Source organism: Onychostruthus taczanowskii, unplaced genomic scaffold (assembly GCF_017590055.1).
Source record: "Onychostruthus taczanowskii isolate IOZ18803 unplaced genomic scaffold, ASM1759005v1 scaffold36, whole genome shotgun sequence".
Taxonomy (NCBI): Eukaryota; Metazoa; Chordata; class Aves; order Passeriformes; family Passeridae; genus Onychostruthus; species Onychostruthus taczanowskii.
The window spans coordinates 3,029,193-3,054,581 of NW_024501015.1; the positions used below are offsets into that span (position 1 = coordinate 3,029,193).

At 40.3% G+C, this 25,389-nt stretch overlaps 1 protein-coding gene across 1 annotated transcript in view; it reads left to right on the forward strand.

Moving 5' to 3' along the window:
- The window catches only part of CHN2 (chimerin 2), a 159,586-nt gene that overhangs the window by 81,223 nt on the left and 52,974 nt on the right, over positions 1 to 25,389 (forward strand). Inside the window, exons 4-6 of the mRNA XM_041411572.1 lie at positions 8,510 to 8,541; positions 11,555 to 11,668; positions 13,334 to 13,619. Of these exons, the coding sequence (XP_041267506.1) occupies positions 8,510 to 8,541; positions 11,555 to 11,668; positions 13,334 to 13,619 (432 nt within the window). The remainder of the gene's footprint in view (positions 1 to 8,509; positions 8,542 to 11,554; positions 11,669 to 13,333; positions 13,620 to 25,389) is intronic.

The window sequence follows — 25,389 nt, forward strand, 5'->3', positions numbered from 1 at the left end:
TGTCTTCCTTCCTGTACTTCCTGTACATGTATGTATATAGCTAAAGACAAGAATGATCAAATCAATCAGTCACACACATCTTTTTGGAACTGTTCACTGTCATGGCAAGCATCATAGGAATGTTTTAGTGCTTCTCGCTTGTTACAGAAGGATCCAGAGCATTGGTGTGACTTACTGCATTTATCTGCTGCTGCTGGGGATATTTTTCTTCCCTTTTAAATGACTCAACAGATCATTCTTGAAAAAAGGAGCACAGTTTAAATGTTGTATTCAAATTTTTCATCCTCCATTCAGGGTAACATCAATATTCCTTTTACATTTAATGATGCCCTCACTGAATGAATGGAAGCTGCACAACAAAATAAATGATTCCTGCTTTTGCTGTTGAAATTGTTTGAACCTGACCCTATGTTCCCTGACTGTTTAGCAGCAACCTTCTTGATTAAGATTTATTTAATGTTTTATTTTAGCTCCTGTTCAGGAGACCATTATTTTCTTTACTGCATGAGAAAATATTTGGATTTTCTTTTCCTATTCAGTCTTGATCTTTCCTTTTAGAGCTGAGTATATATAGAAATTTGTTATGGTTTAGTAGCAATAGACATGTCCATGTTGAGAAAGACTTTTGTTACCTTCTGGAGTTTATAGTGTTTTGTCTGGTGTATTGATTATTGGCTGCTGGTCAGCTTGTTCAAGGTCATAGAAAGGAAACAAACCTGAGCTAAAAATACCCTCAGAAAAGATGGCTTAAAGCAGCTATTTTGAAAATTTGGTACAAGCAAGTAAGTAAACAAATGGTATAAATTATTTGAACATAACTTGTCTTTAAAAATGGTAGAAATAACCTTGACTGAGAGGAAATCAACCTGCAGTAAGTGCTACAGTAGCAGTCACATCTGCAGAGCTTCCTGTGTTTCTTTGCTATGTGTTATCCTTCTGCAAAAGAGTCATTGTGCATTTTGCCTTCTCTGTAGGTTGCAGCATGCCATCAGAGCAGAGTTGTGCAGCTTTGAACAGCAGTTAATAAAAACATTCTTTGTGCTCTTCACTCTTGTCTTATATTATTTTACATTCTTTCTAGTGGTGAAGAACACTCCTACCTTCTCCCTGGCACTGTAAAATTTTCCACAGAATTATTTTGTTGGAAGATACTAAACACAATTTGGCGCTTCGCTATGATGATGATGGATTTAAACTGGCTTCTGTTATTTAGTTAAGTGGTGACAAGTTTACCACTTGAAGGCTTGGCTTTCTCCTCCAGAACAGTTGTCTTGGTGCCTTGCCTTCTCAGTGCTTCCTTCTCTCCTGAGGGCCCCACAGAGGTGGGCAGAGTATTATTGTTGTTTTATATTGATTTTTCTGTTCAAGTCTGCTGCTTGCTTCTCCCTATCTCCCGAGAACAGTCCAGGCAGAGGTGAGGAATAGGCTGGACTGTGCTCTTGGGGCCAGAAGAAACTCAAGATGTTGTCATTCCTGGGTCAAGAAGATATGTTTGCATATCCATTTCTTAAAGCCTTAAAAAAGGCTTCTTGAGGATTTCTTGACTGCCTCTGCTTATTTAGTTAGTTTAATTATTTTTAACATTTTTCTATTTTCTTTTTAGCAGTTTAAGCCTATTTCTTCTCGTCACATCTAGTCAACACAGAGACAACAATTTTATTTCCTCTCAAAAGCTGCCTTCTTTGTACCCTTCTGCAACAGTTCCTCTCTGTCTTCTGTTCTTTAGGCCAGTCTTTCTTCATGTCTTTTCACAGTTGCTAAATTCCTGCTCACTCTGTTTGTTTGCTCCAGACCTTCTTGAAATGTGGTGCCAAACCCACAGTTGGTTTTCCATCTACAGACTTTCTGAGTGGACGTCACAAGGAGAGGATTATTCTAAATGCCTTGTCAGCTGCATTCTTGGGTTCAGTATGACATTCTGAGTTTGGCAGTTTTTGCTACAGACAGCATCCAGTGATTCAAGTTAATCTGTTGATCTATAACAATGGCAGGATCCTTTTCTGCAGAGATCTGTCTGGTCATTGGCCCTCTGGTGTTTTGAATGGATTTGACATCTTGCTCCCAGCTGCTTTCCTGGAGGCACTGTAATTCCTTGCTGTCTCGAGGCTAAATGTGTGTTCTTCAAGTGGCCATGACGCTGGTGTGTCTGTGGCTCTGTGGCTGACTGATAAAAGGAGATGCACACTTCCAAACCATTAGTGTCACCTTTCTCTCTGCTCAGCTTCTAGAACATGGGCAGTGTGGGTGGAATGTGTTCCAGGGACTTGGGCATTGCTGGGTTCTTTCTGAGGAACACCTTTGCTCCTCCACCACCACGCAATCACAGTACAGGAACATACTCAGGAAGTTACACATGACATTGACTGAAAACCTTAAGGGAGAAAACCATCTTTTCATTACATAGGGGCACTGTAAGTTCCACAACTGGACTGTCCTTGGCTGGGGACTAGAGATGTTGTGTTGCTGCTATTCCTACTGACAAAATTAGCAATAGACTTGGTGGTGTGAAACATTTTACAAAACCACGAGTGGTTTCTCTTTGAAAACACTGGTGCCAGAGAGCCTGATAAGGTAATAAAGAGAAAGATAGTTAAAAGGTAAAAGAAAAAAAGATAAATATTCCCTTTCCAAAAGAATGCTTTCTCAAATTGCTTAAGAATCATTGGTATGAAATAATTTCTTATTTGGAGGTCATTTTAGACATGCTAATTAATCTAAGTAGAATTTTTCCTTTAAAAATGTGGAGGAAAAAAAAAAAAAAAAGGTTTAATAGGAGTAACGAAATACAGCATAGTTTTCCTTCATTCCATTTAATAGGGGCTTGCAATTTCCCTTAATCCATTTTGGTTGTTGATTGTAGGTATAAAGTTTGCAGTGGGCTTATGATAAATCTGCCAAAAGCTGAACAATACAGACAATAAACTCCTTTTCTTTACAGTCTGTTTTTTACTGGGCTTGTCTTGAAAGCTTCTCTTCCAACCCTTCTATTTCTCTTTATGTCAAACTGAGCTGAAAAACATATTTATATCCAGTCAACCAGAGTTACTGAAAAATAATTAGGATTGTTCCAAACAGAAAATATATCAGATTAAACTTCCTTTGGGAAAATGCCTCACTGCCTGCTCTGAGTAAACACACCAACATTATTAACTCATGGATCTTGTTTCCCTGTTCTTTCTGTATTTTGAAGAACAGAGAACCAGGTGCAGCTACCCACCTTATTGTTTCTTTCTGAAACAATATTTATATTCTCATCATGGAAGTATTAAGGCAGTGGCTGAAATGGGTCCACAGTACACAATGCTGTACTGTGCTGGCCCTTCTGACTTAGAGAATTGCTGTCCTGGGGGGATTTCTAAACTTTCATTCCAGCATTTCTAGATTTCAGGCCACTGGATAAGGAAATATGTCTTGTGCAATGAAGCTGAAGAGAAATTAAATTTTTCTGAAATTAGGGTTATTTTATTTCTGTGATAGTACTTACGCAGAAAGAATTCTTCAGGGTATCTTGAACTCTTCAGTGCAGTGTGGCTCGGATGTCAGTGCTTGCAATGAAAAACTGTCACATTAGGGGATGCTCACCTCCTGCCTGCATCATTCCCAGTAGTTTTGTGATAAGTTGTCTTGCAGAGTGGTGTGGGATTTTAATACAATAATCTGTACATTAGTGGGAATATGCCATGCTAGGGCTAAACCACCCTGGCCAGAAGGGGAGTCACAAATCCCAGTGCATTGAAATTCAGTAAACTTTGAAATTATGTGAACATTATATATTGAATTAGCTCAGATAGCTAGTTCATTTTAAGAAGGCTTATTTTCTTCTCAGTGACATCAAATCCAAGTACAACCTTGAAGGATATGCTGTAACATTGTAAAAAATTATGTAAAACTAGACTGTGAACAAGTAGGGGTTTTTTGAGGGGTGGGGAGAGGCCATCAGGTTTGGCAGGCTGGCAGTCAAGGCTGGAGTATGCAGAGTCTCTCAAACACGAGCTTCCAAAGGCTTTTGTAGAGTGCCAGGAGAGCTGTGCAGGGTTTCATTTCTCTTTGAGCATGCCTCAAGATTAGATGTCATTGAATGTTGCTGGCTTTGTAAGATTACTGGATTAGTAGTGATTTGGGTTGTTTCACCTTGCATCTTATTTCCTGATCAATATGACATGAGTTTTAAACAATTTTGGCATTCACTGGTGTTTCACAATTTATACAACTATGAGTTTCATTAATGATTTTCAGCATATTCTCTTATGGCATCTGGAACAACAGCCAGGAGTGCCTGCTCTGGAAAAACATTTTTAGTTTGAAATTGGTAATAATGCCTTTTTCCAAGCCAAAAAATCATCATCTGACTTTTTAATTGAAAGCTGCCACATACTTTTAGTGGAGAGGGGGGAAACCATATAATTTATCTTCAGTATGGGGGAAGTAAAAGCAAGCTGTGATGCTCTTCAAGGCAAAATATGTTTTCACTAGTGTTTTCACTAGTGAAGAGCTGTAATTTGCTTTATGTGATTTTCCTCATTTTTGTGCTTTGTTTTTGTCTGTTAGCGTAAGGATCCATAAATTACTCCAATCCTCTGATCTCTCCCCTTGCTCCCTGTCTAGGGAGTTATGCATTAGAGCCAACTGGTTGCCTAGGAAAGGTGGCTCTTTTTTCAGCAAGAAAATTGTGAGGACTGTACTGAAAGTGACCTGAGTGTTCTTCATGGGCATTATCTATGCAAAAAAAGCCCTAAGTGTGTGTGTTCTCAGAATAGGGCTGATTGTTCTGGGCTTCTACCACCAGGAAATAGTCACTTCCCTACCTGTGGATTTTCTGCTCTTTCTGCTGCTGAGAGTTCTTTCAGGTGGATCTGCTTGACTTTGCGTGTGCAAGCCCATTTATAACTGGAGAAGGAAAGCTAATCCCAACTGAATTTCAGTCACCTTTGCCTTCTGGAATATAAAGCATTTCCCTTGAAGTTTTTACAGAGTCTGCAGTCGGCACAAAACAGACCTACTGGCTCCTTTGATATTTTTAAGCCTCTGCTTCATCAATTGTGCAGGCTTTTGGTTTATTTCCAAGTTCAGTCCAACATTCTGGTTTTGATGTAGAGACCCTGATGTTATTTTTGATCTTTAATCTTGCTTTAACTTTGTTTCCTTGTGTTTGTTCCTAGTCATAAATTTGGTTAGGACAGAAATTATTATTTTAGGGCAAAGGTTGCAGTAAGCACAAGAGGGGATTTTTAGATTCTGAGGCACCAGGATGATCTGACAAATCAGGAGCTTCTTTTCAGGGAATACTACAGTATCTTTACTGCCTAAAGCCAAATACTGAAATTGTGGTTATTTGAGATATGTGAATGCTAAAAGATGTTTTGGAGTGAAGGTTTCTGTTCTATGGAATAGGAGGAAGAAGAGAGAAGTAGAGAGACTTTGTGTGGATGCCCAGTAGAGCAAATCTTTTAGCTCATGAACAGCAGGGAAAGAGGAAATTACATTATTCAGGGTGGTGCTAGTCAAATGATGAAAATTTCACAGAAAAGTTTGTATTTTTGCATAAATAGTGTGAGAAGGATGAAAAAAATGCGTCTCTCTTTGTTCAAGGAGTTATTCCCAGATTGCTTTTATACTTTGTATATATATTGTTATATATATATGGGGGAACCAGTGATTAAAGCTAATTTCAAAGGTGGGTCCGAAAAACTCTTTCATTTTTCTGAGTCAGAATGAAAGTGTTGGGGTTTGTTCTGTATATAAATGCAATCAAGGTAAATCAGTATTTTTAAATAGAAGCAGATTCTGACTACTAAATGAAACTCATGCTTTACTTCTTTTGTCTAAGTGTTTTGTTTGGCAATTTTCAGTGTACTGAGTAGCCTTTGTTTCCAAGAAAGAGAAGATTGCATGTGGTGGTCTTACGTAACCCAGCTTCTGATACCCAATTTTTAATTGAGTTGCCAGCTAAATCTATGCTTTCAAGGGTTATTAAGATCTATAAGGATGACAGGAAGGCTGCACAGTTCCAAGATAATAAAGTCATATAGTGCTGTTGAAGATGAACGTATGAACAACCTCCTTTCAGAGATGTCTTTTCTTGATATTATTTTTTTACTTAAAAATAGAAAGTTAAATTGAATTAATGCACTTTCTTCTTCAAGTTCCCGTATATGCACATAGAAACACAGCACCTGCACTTGGCAATTCCTTTGATTTTGCTCTCTCTTCAGTTCTGTGTATTCTTTTCTCTCTTATTCCTGCCCCTCAGAACTCAGAAATGTTTGTATCAAGGTATTATTCCTGGGTAGGAGTTCCAAGGGTATGATACTGCTATTGTTAATGCCGTGCTAGAAAAGAAATACTGAGCTGGGAAAGAAGCACAGTAAGGACTTGATTGAACTCCCATAGGGCTTCCATTGAAGATTGTCATTATCTTGTACAGACTTTTGTTCATCTTGTGCTGTGTTGTAGCCCTAGTGACTGCAGGGTAGAAAGTCAGCTGCTTCTCTTCAGTGCTTGGCATGTACAATCAAAAATGTGACAGTTATGCATTTGCTATTCAGGGGGAAAAAAAAAGACAAAGAAAAAAAAATTAAAAAGAAAGCCTTTGCCAATTTAAAGTTTTTATGAGCGAAATAATAAGAATTCATGAAAACAAGAACAAGAGCACTTGTTTCCAGTTAGAGAAAATGAGGGAAAATCACTAAATGGGTTTTATACTAAAGAATGAAGCAGTCTTGAAACCGTTTTTCATACACGTGTAGCTTGTATGAAGCAGTAATTCCACCAGTTCTCCATCTTCATGGTGATATACAGAGCTCAGATAATCTTCAATAATTTGGACACTTTATGTGCATCTCAGAGGAAGTTCTGTCTCTCTTACTGGCGAAAGCACAGCCTGAAGCTGCAACCCGGCGAGATGACACTATTGGCACTCTCTGCAGCTGGCGAAGGAGCAGCTCTTCCTGCCGAGGCTGGGGTGCGGGTGGGTTAATGATGCCTGGGCGTTAATGAGCCCCGGCCGGGCCGCGCTAATTGGGGAGCCCCGGGAGCGCCAAGGCTGGGCGGGCAGTGCCCCCTGCCGGCTGCAGGAGCCGCGGGACGGGAATGGCACCGGGAGCGATGGCACCGGGAGCGATGGCACAGGGAATGATGGCACCGGGAGTGGCACCAGGAGTGGCACCGGGAGTGGCACCAGGAATGGCACCGGCATGGCACTGGAGTGCCCCCTGCCGGCCGCAGGAGCCGCGGGAGCCGCGGGACGGGAATGGCACCGGGAGCGATGGCACCGGGAGCGATGGCACAGGGAATGATGGCACCGGGAGTGGCACCAGGAGTGGCACCGGGAGTGGCACCAGGAATGGCACCGGCATGGCACTGGGAATGGCACCGGGAATGATGGCACCGGGAATGGCACCAGGAATGATGGCACTGGGAGTGGCACTGGGAATGGCACTGGCGGCACCGGAATGGCACCGGGAGTGGCACCAGGAATGGCACCGGCATGGCACTGGGAATGGCACCGGGAATGATGGCACCGGGAGTGGCACCAGGAATGGCACCGAGAATGATGGCACCGGAAATGATGGCACCGGAATGGCACCGGGAATGATGGCACCGGGAATGGCACCAGGAATGATGGCACTGGGAATGGCACCAGGAATGGCACTGGGAATGATGGCACCGGGAACGGTGCCAGGAATGATGGCACCGGGAACAGCACCAGGAATGATGGCACTGGGAATGGCACCAGGAATGGCACTGGGAATGATGGCACTGGGAATGGCACTGGGAATGGCACCAGGAATAGTGGCACTGGGAGTGGCACTGGGAATGGCACTTGGAGCCGGGACTCCCAGTACCACCCCTGCCCAGAGCTCCTGGGTGGCAATCTGGCACTCCTGAGATTTGGTTCAAAGATCTCTGAAATGATTGGCAGTCTTCCCGGCGACTTCCAGTGTGCTTTGGGTCAGGCTCACAAAAGCTTGAGAGTTCACAGAATTTAGGACTAGGTCTAAGTGCATAAAACCCTGGTTTTTCCAAGGATTTAAAATATTTTGTTTTGGGTCAGTTGCCATATAAAGGCAAAAAAATGTATATAAGGGATATATAAATGTCTATATTATATATAGTATATATACATTATGCATATGTAATAGAAATAAAGGCTATGCAAATGTATACAAAAGGTATATAACAAAAATGCATTATCAATACTAGATTGGCAAAACTGCAGTAAAATATTCTTTGTCTGTTTGGTCAGATTTCAGACAATTATATGTAATTCTATTTTTTGACTACTGATACATGTTTTCCTTTCCAAAAATATATCAATAAAACCACCTCTTCTGTTTTCATTTTTCTGTTCTTCTGTGTAGTCATGTTCCAGTCACAGTTTTTGAGTCTTCAGAATATTGTAGTTTAGATGGGTGCAGTAGTCCTCCTTATTAATCAAGAGTAATTTATTTTTATGTAGCTTATTTAGAATTATGGTTTTAATACTTTTTTTGTTTCTTTCAAAATTTAGGTGGAGAACAGACCAAAGTATTATGGAAGAGAGTAAGTGTTTTTTAATTGTCCGTTTGGTATATCCAAAAGTTGTTACTCTAGAACTAAAAAAAAAGGCACAATGGAGGTCTAATAAAATATTTTATTTTATTTTTAACTGGGAGCCAAATACAGTGAAAGCCTAATAATATAGCTGTGTTACAATCCATTGCTGCTGGTCACAATCCTTGGATTATGCTGTTGTGTGAGCCTGCATGTTTGTTTTACTTCTCTCAGGAGAGTTTTGAGCAAAAAATGTCTGAGGTGTTCCTTCCCTTTATCTTAGTTGTTGTTTAAACCTGGTAGCGCTTCTGCACTGGCCTGGGAAGTGGAGAAGCTTATCTCTCTCACTGCCTTTTTGTGCATGTTCCTATGCTTTCACCATGCTACTGAGCTGTGGAAGTAGTGTATTTTACTGCTTGTGTAACTGCTGTTCTCCCTGCTAAAGTTACAAGGTCCAAAATACCCAAAGAGGCGTATTTTTCTTTGAAGGAAAATATCAAACCACCAGTGTAATACCTTTGGGCTCAGCACTCTTTTTGCCAATAAATAACTAGGAAGGGGCTGTGCTGTGCACTAGCATGGAGATCTAGGCAGGTGTAAGGGAAAGGCACAGCCGCTGCAGCAGCCACCCAGCCTTGGCATGTGGCCTTTGCTGGAGTAGTATGCTGAGACCCCAGCCCTTATCACTAGCTGAATTACTTAGATCCCATGTTCTATTTTTCATTCCATCCCAGACAAAACATATATGTTCAATGATCCTTTTCTACCACCAAAAACCTCAAGAACCAATAGTTTTGCCCCTAATTGCTGAAGTTTCATTTTTAAATATTACCTTTGCCAATGAGGAATGCAGATCTAGCCACTAGAGTAGAACAGAGCTGAAGACAGCAGCTAGTTGAGTTACACATCACACTTCCTATGGCAGGACTTGTAAAACCATTGCTGCAGTCTCTTATCCAGGAACGTGCCTGGGTTTGTGGGACAGCAGGGCTGACAGGAACTGTAGGATGTCATTTTGGTGAACCTGTCCAGGCAAGATCATCCTAGTTATTATCATTCAGAAAGGAGATTTCAGAAGTACTGAGGTAGTCCTATAAAAGCAGCTGAGTCAGTACTCAGAAGTACTTGGAAAGAGAAACAGCAATTTCTAGGGAAAGAAACTGAAAAAGCCATCATTACATTTGTGTATAAACCTGTGATGTGGCTGCACTTTAGGTAGTGCACATATTTCTGTGCACTGTCCCTCTCTACTCCTCCATCCTTGTCTCGAAGTTTATGGGAGAAGAGAAAGGTGCTGCGAGGGGCTGCAATGGTGGTGGAGTGAGGGGATGCAGCTCCTGCCAGGGGAGGTCACCTCAGTGGTGCCCAAGAAGGGGACACGCACAGTGCCTTTTTCAAGTTCATTGCCAGAGGCAGCTGCAGAGGCCAAAAGCACCAAGATCTAAAAGGGTTTACAAGTGAGATTCTCAAATATGTGAAGGGTAAGGTCACAAGTGATCAGGCATGATTGTGTCTAAAGCAGTGATGGATAGACAGGGATGAGAAGTGAAAGAAATATGTCACTACTTCCTGCACCCTTTCTGTAAGCATTTCTTGTCGGCTGCTGTCAGAAGCAGGCAGTAGTTCAGGGGATCTTGTACCACATACTTTTCATGCTCTTATAAAAAGGTACTAAAAATATCCGTAAGAAAGCCCAGATTGCCAAGTGCTTACCACTCATGGTTAAAGAAATTTCACAGGTGCCCCAAGTATCACATCCAGGTGATTTCTTAAATTGATCACTGTATTTTGTGGGGAATACCTTATGCTTATTATTTTTGACTAAAATTATGAATTGCCTTGAGTTTACCAGATAAAATCATGTTTCAGTTATGTCATTAAGAGGATGTTTGTCTCCCACCTGTACAGAGAGAGAAGATTAATCAATTCACATTACCTTTACCATGAAGTCACACTGGAAATGTCATCTAGACCTAATATTTTCAACATGTATTAGTTGTGAAAAGACAACGTAAAGAGCACGGAACAATTGCATTTACATCCAATGTGTTTTTCTTCTCTTTCACTACCAAGCCAGAGGCAGTGTTAGGAATGTGCCACTTCATATGTATTGTCAGAAAAGAGAAAATGCTGAAGGCCAGTACATTTTAGTGCCTTTTTTTAGACAGCAGCAAAAATAGAAACTTTCAAAACCTCTGAAGAGACCCTCAGAGACTTATCAGCTAGCAAAATGTGCGTAGGAGTTAAGACTCAAACTGCTGTCAAGACTGAATTTGTACTTATGGAGAGATCACTGCTAAATATTGGTTTTCATAAGGTTAATTGTGCATCCTAGGCCCTCTTTCTTTCTTAAAATAGCAATGACAAAAGAATCAGAGAAGTATTGCTTTTTTCCAGCACTGAATGAGGAGCTCCTTGACATGAAGAAAACAATGTTTTTCTAAAGATTTCTCTGTACCTTCTTCTACTTTAATATATGCAGAATAGGATTTTGAATAATTGTTTCCATTTTTGTCTCTGTTTTGCTTACAAATTTGAGGAAGCAATATAATATTATAATGAAGCAAATTGATTATCAGAAGACCTATGATTTTAATTATACTTAAATATTTATGTATATAAATACCTACCTTTAAATAACTACATATTAAAATGCAATAATTCATTTTTTTAAATGCCTTTTTGCCTAGTTTTCAATTCTGTTGTAAGACCACCAGAAAGGAAACAAGGAGGAGAGGCATAGACTGGTAAAAGAGAAAAGTTGTGAAAAGACCGGGCATTTACAGAAAATAATCTTTGGGTGCAGCTGAGTTTATCCTGACTGAAAGTGCATTTCCAGTGTAATTTTTGTGTCTGTGCTGAACTTGTCCAGGCCGGGTGACCATCCTGCTCCTTGGATGCTACCCTGATGGCTTAGACCACGGTGCTCAAGAGTGCTGAAGTTTTCAAATGTTTTGTGGGATGGAGAAGGGAGTTTTTCTGGTTGGATTATTCTGTAAGTCACTGAACTATCTCCCCTTAGGTTTCACGGGATCATTTCTCGGGAGCAAGCAGATGAAATACTCGCTGGTGTAGAAGGAGCCTATATTCTTAGAGAAAGCCAGCGGCAACCCGGCTGCTACACCCTTGCTCTCAGGTAAATGCTGCTTTAATAGTTCCAGTGTAAGTGTGCTTAATGGAGGGGATTATATTGGTCCCTTTTTGAGTGAAGTCTGTCTCCACTGTTACCTAATACACTGTGTGACACCAGGATGCTTTAGCACCCTCTTCTCAGCAGTTTGACCACCACGGTACTGCAGCAACCCAGTCTCTCCTTCAGCACCTGGCTAGGAAGTCCTTTTTCAAAAGCAGCGCCCATTTTCCGATTATTTTTTTTTACCTAGAGTTAAGTTTTGTAAAGATGGATCTTCTCCTTCAAGACTCTATAAAAGATGTGACTGAATACAGAATAGGAATGCATCCCAATAGAAGACACAGCCAAATTGTCCTTGGAGCTCAGTGTTGTGTACAAACATCAACAACTACCTCTGATAATAACCCCAAATAAAACTGGAAAATCATGACATCCAGAAGCTGAAGACTGGCAGTTTTCTTCCCCAGTAGGAGCTCAAGTTTTTTGTAGGAATGCGTTGTGAATCATGGGATGCTGCTGCTCAAAGAAGTAGGAGTCTGCTATTCAAATGAACGAAAAATGCAGGGGGAACCCAAGCTCCAAACTCAATGCCCCTCACAGGTGCCTTTCCTGGCTTAGCTGTGTCATTCAAAACCTGCCCACTCAGGTCTTAAAGACACTGTGTATTAGCAAGAGAAGCAAGAGGACAAGATATTCAGTTGGGTTTTGATGAAACAAACTCCTTGGCAATATTTTGCAATTTTTATAGCATTATTACTCCTGTGAGATTATACACAAACTACAAGTCTGCATTTTTACCCTTCTGCTAGTAAGACATGAAGAAAAATCCTTTGAGGAGTTAGCCCAAGTAGCTGTGATACAGTGATGAAATCATGCTTAAAATTTGTATTGCTGTGCAGATGGTAAAGCTGGAAAAGCTGGTGAGTCATGCCAACTAAAAAGTGGTGTAAATTAAAACCAATTTGTGTCAGCTGAAAAAGAACAAACACAGTTTTTTAGGGTTTTGGAGGAGATTTCAAAATGAAGAATAAAAAAAAATAATAAAGGATAAGAATTATGGCAAAATGTCTATTGTTTTGATGAATCAACATGTTTTCTAAATCCATCTGGGTAATTATTTGTAGAAGCAAAAACTGAATTTGATTATAAATTGGGATTTTATATGAAAAATCTGGGTGAAAAATAAAAGGCTTAAACCATGTGATTTGAAGTCCCAACAAAATTTGCAGACATGCAGTTTTGATGCAATGCAAGAACCATTTAACACAATAGTGTATCTTTGAATGCTTTAATCAATTATGGGATTCCAACATCAGTGTCACAAACTGAATGTGCTACTACAGCACTTGGATTATTAAAACACTTTAAAAATCCCAATAGATTACACCTGCTATTAATAGGGCTTTAATTTTCCCACATTACTTTGGATATTTAATTTGGCCCTGAATTAGGAGCTTGGTCTCCCTGGCTTCCTGACAGAGCCTGATTCAGACCCTTAGGATTTTGATTATTTGGTAGATGTCCATCTCTTCATTGACTGTAAATATACCCATTTGTGGTTAAGCATCTGCTTTCTGCACCTCAAAAATGCTTCATGATGGAAGAGCCTGCAGCACAGTCTGAATTCTCTCTTTCTTCTCTCCCTCTGTATTTTTCTGGTGTTTGCAGATTTGGTAATCAGACATTAAACTACAGGTTGTTCTATGATGGGAAGCACTTCGTTGGGGAGAAGAGATTTGAATCAATCCATGATCTGGTTACAGATGGCTTGATAACACTGTACATAGAAACAAAGGCTTCTGAGTATATTTCCAAAATGACAACAAACCCCATATATGAGCACATTGGATATGCCACTTTGCTTAGAGAAAAAGTGTCCCGGAGGCTGAGCAGAACAAAAAATGAATCAAGAAAAGCAAGTGTAACGAGTGAAGAAAACACTCCAGTTGAAAAGGTAAGTATTCAGCTTAAAATTTTCATAATTAATACCAGTCTTTCTATGAAACCTGAGAAGAAAAAGTTTTGTCAGAGGACCTGTTCCTATCTTCCTATACTTTAAACTAGTATTGCTATCTCACTGCAAAGTTAATATGACCTTGGGTCCCAACTAATATTTGACTGGAGCTTATGATAAAAACTTTCTAATAGGTACAAAATGTAAATGTTTTCACTATGTAAATATAGGGGTATGTAGGGTTTACCTTAGGAGCTGCATCTAAATTGGTCACAGGTTATATTTGTCCATGTATATACTCAAGCATTTTCCACAGTGGGGTTATGAATCTGGTTCCCACCGACCCTTCACCACAGCTCAAGTTTGTTATCTTTCTGTACGTGGTTCAAAGCTCCTCTTCTCTGACAAGCCTTTGGTGGATGGGTCTTAAATTGGGATATTGTCTGTTTTCTTTCCTTCTCATGGATCTGAAGTTGGGATGTTGTCTGTTTGCCTCCATTTCTTCTCTCTCTTCTCATTTGAAGTGGGCTTTGCTTGATCTTCTTCTCTTATGCACTCGTATCCCAAAGCGTTGTATGGACTAGGACTTAACATGATGATAAACTGAGAATTTTGTGCAGCTAGCAGCCATCTGAAGATGTAAAATTAGAAATTATTTTACATATGAGAAACAGCCTTGTAAGCAGTGACATGTGGATATTTTCATTTCCCAGGTGGTATGGCAGCAAGAGCTGTCAAACAAAACTTTGGTTTTGAGTCTGGTCCTTGAGCTGAATTGACTTACTGACATTTGTTAAGTATACTTCTCAGAGTGACTGTTGATTTTAGTGTTCAGTGTGCTGGCCAGCTAGTTGGGGAACTAGAGCCAGTTTTTATTTGGAAAGCAGGGAGTGAATTTCCTGTCATATAGTCATGGCGAGTATGAAAGAGATCAGCTTTTTTATATGTATCCTCATGTCTCTAGGGCATTTCTAGCAGGATCATCTGTTGGGTTCACATATCTGCATTGGCTGATTATTTACTGGTTTTGATTTCTCAGTAATAATAATTGCTTGGGTGACTGACCTGACATGGAAACCTATTCATCCTCTATAACAAATCAATTCCATTGACAATGATATTTTTTAGCGAAGGCATAATGATGCAGGGAAGGCCTTTGGAGAAGGGCACAACAACAAGTCCACCACTGACATTTTATTTAAAAATAAATCCACTGGTGATGGTAGTTTTTGGTTCAGTTGAATGGTGTTGTAATACCCAAGAGGAGTAGATGCCTTTGAGACTTCCAATGCTCGTTCAGTTGATTCCTGTGATTGGACACTGGGTGATTTTGAATGTTGTAACAGGCATAAAAAGGGAAATTTTTACTTTATTTGAGGAACAATAAGAAGTAGACATAGTGCACTGTGACAGATTTTTTTGGTGTAGGTGTTTCTGTGTAAGTAAGGGAATGGTCCAGAGGGTGTTCTGGAACTGGGTCATTACTGGGATGATTATAAACATTATTGCATTCACATAGTGTAATAAAGCAATCATGGAAATTGAAAACCATGCTACCTTCTTTAGGAAATCAGAAAAATATGACCTCTACAAGAAAAAATACAGTTTCAAATTTGTGTTTAGTTTTACTTACAGTTTTTGCAGTTGAGGAGCAAGACTTCTGTTATTCTCAAAGTGTTCTCAAAGGCTTCAGAGGGGTTTGCTCGAGTACCAAATATTCCATAACAGATTATGTTTTCTGTTGTGCTCGTGGTTGGATGCCATCCTTCAGGTTGGGCAGCTTTAAGTAGGCATTGCAAAAACCCTTTTAGACCAACAGAAGGCAAACCATCTCTGAAGGAACCCCTGGCCTCTCTCGTTCACCACTACCTTTTTACTGATGTATGGCTTTGTGCAGCTACACAATAGGTGACACTAGCAAACAACCCCAGATTAAAACTGACTCAGCCAGGAGAAAAAAAATAAGTGAATTTTCTGCCACGTCTGCTGCCTGATCCACTTCATATGAATAGAAATGCAGCACAAGACTCCTCCCTGATAACAGCTTAAAAAACTATTCTATTGGCTTAATGTGAGAGAAGTGCTGCATTCTTAGTGCCAAGTACCTGTGCTTAAAAATGTTTGGAGTTGATGTAATGCACTGGCAATAGTGAAAACACACCTCTGGACCTCATTAATGATTGTGTTAGGTCCTCTGTTGTATTGCTGCTGAATGAAATTTAAGTGTTGAGAGGATTATTTGTCTCTGAGGTGGCTCTAATGTGAAAGGCAGGTCCTTGGCCTACAAGGACTTGTGCTCATCTAGATTTCTGTACGTGCAGGCAGGAGCTGCCTGCAAGGCTGGGCTCTGTGGCTGTGCTGTCATGTAAAAATAGCTGCCTTCAGCTAAGCAACTACACTGTTGGCAACCCTCTCTGCCTTCCTCCCACAGAGGGGAAAAGCAGAAGGAGGAATAGCAGCTGTTTCTAACATATTTTACTTGCCAGGAGGAGTAGGAGCAATCACAGCTATAAGAGGAGTGGGGCTAAATAGGCAAGGGGATCTGTTCAGGCTGAAGACCTGGTGTAGCAGCTGAAGCCTTGATATTGATGATTAGGACTCCCAGTGGGCTTCTCTACCAGTACTGGTAGTTTTCCATCATCTCATGCAAATCTGTGTAGAAAAAAAAAAGGATTACATCAACTAAAATATTAGCAACTGAAAAAAAGATAGCTCACAAAAATCTGTATGATGGAGCCTACCATGGCTGCTTTTGATTCAAATGCTCCTTGGGGAAGTCATGAGAAGTTTGGTAGCAGAGACTCCTTGGTTATCTTCTATTTTGTTACTCACAGTAGCCTCAGGTAAAGTATGGACTGGGCTTTGGAATAAACTGGTGAATTATCAAGCGTTTTTCAGTACTAACAAATGGGGATAAACAGGATAAAAATAATTTCATGTTTGTTTTTATATAAACTTTAGAAGTCCTCTAAAATAGAAGAATATGGGAAAGTGATAGTTCAGTGAGAGTTCTATCAGACGTTTTGCTTGAGGCTGATCTGTCTTGTACAGCATTTTAAACAGAGGCCATGATTTGCCCACAAATCGCAACCTTCACCTACTTCAGTAACTCCAGTAAATTTCAGAACCCTAGAAATAAGATAATGAATATTCAGTATGACATTTTTCTGCAAAGTAAATTCTTTGCTGATTGTGTGAAAAATCATTCATGTTTTTTCCCTCTGGCCAGCTGAACAGGAAAAATGTTAAAAAATAATATTATTGGGGTGGTTTTTTTGAAAATGCTGACTTGAGTGTTTTGAATGAACCAGAAATGATGGGGGGAAGCCATACGTGCAGGACAGAAACTTCTATTATTTCTCAAGAGGAGGTTGAGAATTCAGTGCTCCAAGGTTAAGCACCAGTACTCTTCTATCTAAGAAATTAGACTCTTTACAAGTGAGATTTTGTTTCATGCTGAAACTAACTCCAGAGTGTGAAAGTGCAGCTGAAGGCATTCGTCTTCTCGGTGGGTTTGTTAACACCATCCAGGGGGTCTGTCCGCTCTGTCGCTTCCCACGGTGACAGCGGGGCTTATTCAGTGTCACCCCAGTGCCACCGCTTCCGTGGGCTGGGTCAGCAGAGGGGCCACCAACACACAGGCTGGCAGGAGGAGCCAGCACTCGGGTGAGGTGCCTTGGTACTGCCTGAGGTACTTGTCTCTTCCCATAATGATAATTTCTTTGAGGTGGTAATTAGTGGAGTCATGCCCGTTCCACAGGGGGATGTGATAATTGGGCTGGATTGAGCTGTTGTTGTTCGTGCTTTTTTTATCCAACATTTTTTTATATCGGGCCTAAGAAAACATTTATGCTCTAAGATACTTAATGCTGGTGTTTCATCCAAAAGTTATTCTTGTCTGATTTTGAAGAGGTGCTTGATTTGTAGACACAAATTCCAAATTTTAGCCTGAATAGTTTAACAGATCTTTAATCTGAAAGGAACCACAATGATTTTTAGGAATTAAGTGTTTTGGGGGAGCAGCATGCTTTCTTAGCAGGGTAGGCAATTGTTGTTTTAACAGGATCCAGGTTCAACAAGGATTTTGAATAGTTTTTTGTGCCAAGAAAATTTGATGATCACATGTTGTCTGTTTAGAGTTGTGACTTAAGTTTGGGAAAGTTGTGATCAACTGCTTTATGTTTGCTCTGCGTATGAAATGCTGTTCTTGGGGCAAATGAACACATACTGGAGAATGTAGGGCAGATAAGTACCTAGTACTGGTGCAGTCTGTAATTAATTACCAGTAGTTCAAGTTAATGGTGAATGTAGGTGAAGTGTAACCTGCTGTAAGCAATTAATCTTCACATATAGGAGTGAAAAAAATTGCAGTAATCTGTCAGTAAAATATGTAGTTTGAAACATTTATTGCTATTGCATTTCCCTGCAAATGCTGCCCTTACTGAGTCAGCAGTCTCTGTGCCACAGACAGAGAGAAAATAATACCCCTTTCTAATCCTACCTCAGCAAGTGTAATTTAGCAAATATATTTGAAGAATTGAAATGTTGGAAGTAAATACAAACTGTAGTTTCATGAATGCTCTGATCAGGTAAAAGCTGTCCCAGTTGCTGATGGAAAAGCCATCCTGGTTCCCTGGTCTTGCAGTTTCAACCCCATTCCTGTGACCTGCCCTGTGCACTTCTGCAACCATCCCATGTGTGGGTGAGGCCTGGATGTTGTGACACGGTGCCCTGTGTCAGACAAAGGCTGTGCCCCACAATTTGTTTCTTTGCTATGCTGGTCTGATGAGAAGAGCACAGGCTGGAGTTAAAGAAAACCCTTGGCAGCATTCAAGCTTAAAGTGTTTGCAAAAAGAATTATCTTAATCTGTCTGAAAGAGGACAAAGTATTTTAAGTGCAGTAAAGATTAAGGAAGGCTTTTTCCAGTGCCAGGTCTCTGCTTACTTGGGTCCTGGCAAAGCTCCCATCAACTTCTCTCCTGTTCGAATGTGGCTCAGTCAGTTCAGTTGTACATGAAATATGAGTTTGCTTGGAGCCTGGGCTGCAGTGCTTGTTCTGCTCCCTGGCTAAAGCACACACCAGAAGCAGCATGAGGCATTTAGCAGGGATGGTCTGTACAGAGCAGGGCAGAGTTTGAGCTAAACCAAGAGTGAGCTGTTCGCACTTAACAGTGGACAGTGCAGAAAACTCCGTGTTGCTGTTTGACATGGCAACCCCTCTGTATCTGTTTGGGTAGTGCTCATCACTAGACATTGAAGTGCAAATGACAGAGCCCACAGTTAATATGGCAGCTAGAACTAAAGAGCTGAAATGATTAGCATATTATGAAGTCTGGGAAGTTGTAGATTTCCATAGCAGAAAATACCACACAAGTAATAGACAGATAAGAAAACTATTCCTATTAAGGCAAAGGTGATAAAAAAGGAAGAACTTTGCTAGAAGCTGATATTACTGTCCTCATTAGTCATGCTGCTCACACACAGTTTTCCATAGAAGAAAATGCAAGACTTCCAGGAAGGACTGTTTTCCAACATCCTTTAACTGGAGATGTAATCTGGTTATGGAACTAAATTTTTAAGGGCACTGCTGTTTTTCTTACATCAAACTTGTACAAGAGGAAGTCAATTTTAAGACAGCCTAAGATTTGGTTCGATTTTTGTAGGTATTTGACACTCTTCAATTGTTATTCACACCATGTCCCTTTCTCAAGGCTTTTTAACCTCATCTTACAACTCCCATTTTTGTCTCCATTGAATTTTCTACAGGTACTGCTATTAGCCAACAATAAAGAAATCTTTTCAGTCTTTCATTTATTCATTATTCTTCCCATTCTGCAGCTCCTCTAAACCTCTAATGATCCTATTACAGGTTGCTAGATAGTGTTTAATTCTCTGCTGAGATGTCTATCCAGATATTGAGCATTTCCTTCCACAGGAGGGCTGCAGGGTACTGTGCTGCCCCAGCAGCAGATCCTGGGGTTAAGAAGGTAGTGAGCAGAAGCATCTGTTCCTGCAGGCTCTGGGTTGGAAAGGCACTGATAATTTTATGTGGTGTATTTTACATTGCCTTCAACTCCCTTCTTTTTGCAGCATGCTTGGTCAGAAAAAATTAAAATGCTCAGTTCTACATGGATGTTAACAGCCCACCATTGTCTTTTATTAGTGGTTACAGTCACACTGCTGTATGCATGGCCACAGAATTCACAAGGGACTTTTCCCTGGCAGTACTGATTTTTTCCCAGAAGATGCTCAGACATCACACTGATAAAAAGCAACATAAATCCTGTACACAAAGGTGGCCTTTATCTGCAGGGTTAAGTAATACATGCAGTGATAAAAGGTGTGTGGCATTTTTGCTGCTAGAAGCAGCAAACTAATACATCAAAATGACTTTGGGAGTAATGAATTCCTTTCATCAGTCACTCAGGCTTGTCCTGCAAGAGTAGTATTCTACACACAGGTTACCACACGCACGTATTTAATTGTAGCGTGCCTTGACATGCGTACTTAACTACATAGCTGACTCTCTTTAAATAACTGTTAGCAATTCAGGAGTGATTCCATCCAGAATACTCTTGGGTATTATAGCACAGCAAGGAGGAGTTTATATCAATACAGTAGGTCTACCAGCATATATATTTTAATATTTTTTTTATTTCAAATGACAAACAGCATCATACCAAAAATATATTCAGCTGATAATTTTCTTTTGCCCTTCAGTGTTGGCATTCTTTTATATTTTCCAGCTGTGTCTCTGCAGCTTTTTTGTTTATTTAATACATCATAAATCTAAAATAGACACTATATAAGAAACAAAAATAAGAAAGGTACCAAAATAAAATTTTGGAAAGTGTCTGTTTCAATTCCTTCCCTCTGGCTGTCTATGTTTAGGAAAATGGGCAGTGCTTTGTAGTTGACTGTGACACTCTTAACTATTTACCCTGATTAAAGAAGGATTTTTGAAGGGAATCATTCTTATCAATTATAACAATAGTGTAAATTGAGGGTGCCGAGAGAAAGAGAGCTTCCATAGCATAGTATTTCCTTACATTGCTTCCCTGAACTGTCAACATCTCTCCAGGTTCCTGGTTTATGTTATTACTGTCAGCTTAGAATTCATGACTTTTGCCTTAAGCAGAATAAGTGATATGATTATGCCTGAAGGGAGCTTGTAAGTTGGAGACAATACTGATTTACACAAATGACATGATGCAATGGGTACAATCTGATCCATATGCTACTGAATTAAGGGGAAGACCCCCAAGCCAAGGATTTCACTGAGTCTTAGAGCAGTTCAGGGCATTGCTAAGCATATGGACCAAAGGTAAATGTCCAGTTTGTTACCATCATGGTCTTTTCCAATCCAGTGTTTTTGAAAGAGAGCCAAATGGAAGCAATGTGAACGTCACAACTAAGTTGAAATTTTCTCAGATAAGGATTTCAGTTTATTACTAAAAATTATTCAATACACCAGAAGTGCTTATAGTACTCCTAAGGCAAATGCCACTTGTCTCTTCAAGAACAGTACTGTGTATCTGCAGGTAGGCTCTACCAAACTCATAAATTAATCCTTTTCTCTTGGGTATGTTGCTCTTATGATCTTATTAATAATTCTACTAAAGCTAAATGTTTGTTGCATAAAAACCATGCTTAGTTTGATGTACTAAAAATAAAAGCTTATCTGAGGGTATATTATCTTGGCTTTTATACTCTTTACACAGTTTGATGGCATTCAATTCATATAAACAAACTTCCGCAGGGATTGGGATGGAGCCTTCAGCATAAACATTTCATTTGTCTAGCCACTGGAAAATGAAAAGGCATTTTTTAAGTAAAAATCTATACTTGATTATCTTGTAGGAATAGGCACTGAAATTTTACAAGCACCTTTAAACTGCCATGTTTTGATATTGGAAGACAAGTGTTCAACTTAAATAGAAGAAAGAGATTAATTTCTGGTAGTGGAGGAGTCAGAATTAGTGTTAAAAAGAGAGTATTTAAGTTATGAGTAGTATTTTTTCCTTCATATTTTGATTAGAAAATAAGTATTTTAAGTGATGTGTATGTCTAGGGCTAATTATAAGGAAAAAAATAACCTGTCCTCTGTGTTCATGCTGAATATGACAAGAAATGATAGGACTGAAATACAGTGATAAGCATTGCAGGTTAGCTATTAAGGGAGAAAAGAAAGAATAATGAAATACTGGGCTAGAGTGCCTGAGGGGGTGACAAAATCTCCCTCATCAGAAGGCATGGAAACATATTAGAAAACATCTGGCAGAAATGGCACAGATAGCATGGATACCTGAGTCAGGCAGGAGAAAAGCATCTCACAGTACCCTCTAGTCCTATTTCTCTGTGGTTTTCTGTGTCTGAAAATACGTTATCTAGGCTCTGATTCATATTGGCTAGATGGAGACAATGTGTTAAAGTAGCTAAGGACCAGTTATTTGATTCCTCCCTGTGAGATGAGCGGACATTCAACCTTCAGTTCAGAATTGCCACTGCACTAGTGAGGCACTCACTGCAGCCACAGTCCTCGTGTCCAAGGCTTTTCATCTGGTCTCTCACAACACAGAGAGGCAGGTTAGCAGTCTGCATCCACATCCTGCAGCTGGGATACCAGGAATCCAGGTGTAGGTATCTCCCTGGTCACCTTTAGGCTGTCTCAGCAGCAGGAAGCTGGGCACAGTCTCAGTTAACAGAGCTCGATGGCTCTGCCAGGCAGGGGAAGGCAGCAGGCTGGGCAGGAGGACAGCTGGTGGTGGCCACAGTGAGGCACGTGCTGTTGACTCTTCTCAGCTGAGGTTGGGCTCCAAAGTTCGGGAACCAGTTATAAAAACTGCTCACATTTGGAAAAGAGGACGGTGTGGAGTGACAAGTACAAATGGTAACAGTGGGCTCTTCCTTTTAATGCATTCTCAGCCCTGGAGATCAGTGGGACTGCACACAGTCGTCAGCATGGTTATAAAGAAGGAATGCTGCCAGTTAGACTTGATTGCCTTTTTGATAGATTTACAAAAGTACCGAGTGAAAAGAATGCAGCAGATGCAGAATAATTGGATTTTTACTAAAGTAGTACAATCTCTCATGAAACTGCACTCTTGACATTAATTCAAATTTGGTTGGCTCATGAACATGGTTACACGGACCAAAAATAGGTAGAGGAATTTTGAGCAAAAAATAGAGATAGACAGCAACTTGATGAGCTTGGGAAATGTGGCTGATGAAATACTGCAGGAACAGGAGTTTGATTTAAGATTTTTATTGATCTGGAAAAAGTGCAAACAAAACATTAACAAAAACTCAGGACAGTCTGTACTATGATGTCACTCATACAGGAATTTAATCCCTAGGAACATAATGAGCATCCATGACAGAAGCATCAAGAGAATCTCAATTAGGATTTTTAAGAGGAGAATTTGGTGGTTTTTACACGCATAGAAAGGAGCCAAGCCACATATGGATGTAGCTCTACTTTGGGGAGGGTTGTTTGGGTTTAAGGCAGGTGTGTCACTGTTGAGCAGGAGCTGGAGGTGACAAAGGAGGAGACTGACATGTCTTCCAGAGGAATTGTCTTCTGCTTTTGAAGATATTATACTTTGATAGCATCTTTCCCTGATTTTCTGCTGGTTCCATCTATCAAACCAGTACCTATAGCTTTGGTGACTCATCCACTTTTGGCAAGCTGTAAGCTAGAAACAGTGCTTCACCTTCCCAGGTGAATAATTCTGCCCAGTACCTTTAGGCAGGGAGATGTGGGCAGCCTGTGCCAGGTGCCATTTGGCAGGTGGCACAAGGCAGCTTTTCTGAAGTCTGTCATGCTTGTTTGGGACCTTGACAGCAGAGATGACCCTCTGAGGTCCCTTTTTATTGCCTTCTGCATTGCTCATGGCAGTCTGAGCTGTGGGTTCCTCAAAAAAGAAGGAGGGGCTAGGAGTGTAGCTTGGCCGAGTTTATCGGGAGCAAAACAGAAGCTGAGACAGGGCTTTTGGAGGGGGGGGTCCAGATAAATCTGCCTAGACTGTGTACAACCTAGACTTGCAGGGAACAGCTTGGGAGGAATCAATCAAGATGATTTATGAATGAAATTGTCACAATTAAACACTAGGTGGCATGTTTACTTAAGAGTTTCTGGGGACTGAATTAGGGTATCTTGCACTGCTGACACCCATTTGTGCTTGTGCAATGAGTGGTTTCATGGGAACATGACCACCCGATGCTTTTTTTGACAACAAGCATTCATCTTGTTCTTATAAAACGTGGCACAACAACATCAATGCTTACTTCAGCCTTAGAGTTAGTCTTTAGCTTCTCAAAGTAACTTTTGTTTTAAAACAGATGTGAAATGCAGTGCTGTAAGGAATAGGTGTGTACATGGAGCTGCTCCTACAGAGGGGTCTAGTCTCAGAGGACTTATGTAAACAGTGGCAGGGGTCAATATGCAAAGACATCATACGATTTACTCGTTTTACTTATCTGAAAAGCTAATGTGGGAATATATAATGCATTTAAAAATTCTAATGAAGCACACATTTATTTTTATGTGAACGAAAAGCACAGTTTTTGATTTCAGAGCTGGGATTTTAAAGTAATGTCATCCAATGATTAGGGCTAAATACTACTGGCAGAAAATACGTTTTTATTCTGCATGTCTGTGTGACACATTTTGCATCAACCAGGCTGCTGTTTTAACATATGCTGTTGCTTCTCTGTTGGTGACAGAATAAATGCGGCTGTCTTCTGTTATGTGAAAAAAACCCTTTTCACACAGTTCATCCTTGAGAAAAGCCAGGACCACAGTCATCACCACAGCAGAGCACCTAGCCTCTACCAAAAAATACTGTTCAGTATGCCTGCTCTAAGTTGACAGATAGATCCTTTGAACTAGCTGCAGATACTGTGAAGATAAACTTTGTTCATGCAGGAGATACCCATAATGCTGAATGCACAGGTTTTTGCAGCTCCTCCTGGAAGGGAGTTGTAGGTGCCCCACCAGCCAAAATTCTGGGGTGCATCCTATTGTGTGTTAGTCTGCTCTGCCATAATTCATGTATGGACCTGAGCTGACAGAGCTGGTTTTAGCTGTAGAGCATGAGCTTGTACAAACAAGGCTGTCCATATAAAAAGGGAGCTAAATATGTAGGGGTGTGTCCATTATGCCAGTGCTGAGGAGTGTGGAAAATAGTCTTTGCCATAGGAATAAGATTTTAGGGATAGATCCTCTCCTTGCTTAACTTTAGGTGTGCCTCAGACGTGCCTAGTGTTGGAATTAGGTGATCCTTAAGTCCCCTCCTACCCAAGCCAGTCTGATTCTGTGATTCCATGATTTTAACAGCTTGCATTAGGACATCAAAACTGTGTCCAAAGCATCGGTGCTGTGGCATCAGGAGAGTCTTAGTGATTTGTACCACAAAGATGAATTTATGCCTGTTTCCATTTTCAGTAGTTCTGGTGCCCGTATTCTGTAAGGGAGTTTATGTCTGTTATTTTTGCAGGCCTCAGGAAAATACTAATATAGCAGCATGTAGTTTGGACAGTAAGCAGCTGTCCTGCATGTCCATGGCTGAATCCCTGATTGCAGCCAGGCTGCATTCCTAAAACTGTGGTTTGCAACCAGAGTACATAGAGAGACACCTGGGAAACTGTTTCAAATACATTATTTCTATTTCTTTATATATTTTAGGAAGTAGAGGAAAAATATTTTTCCTTTATTTCTCTCTTGTACTTCCTTTAATTTGATCAATCCAATCAGTGGACTTTCCTAAAT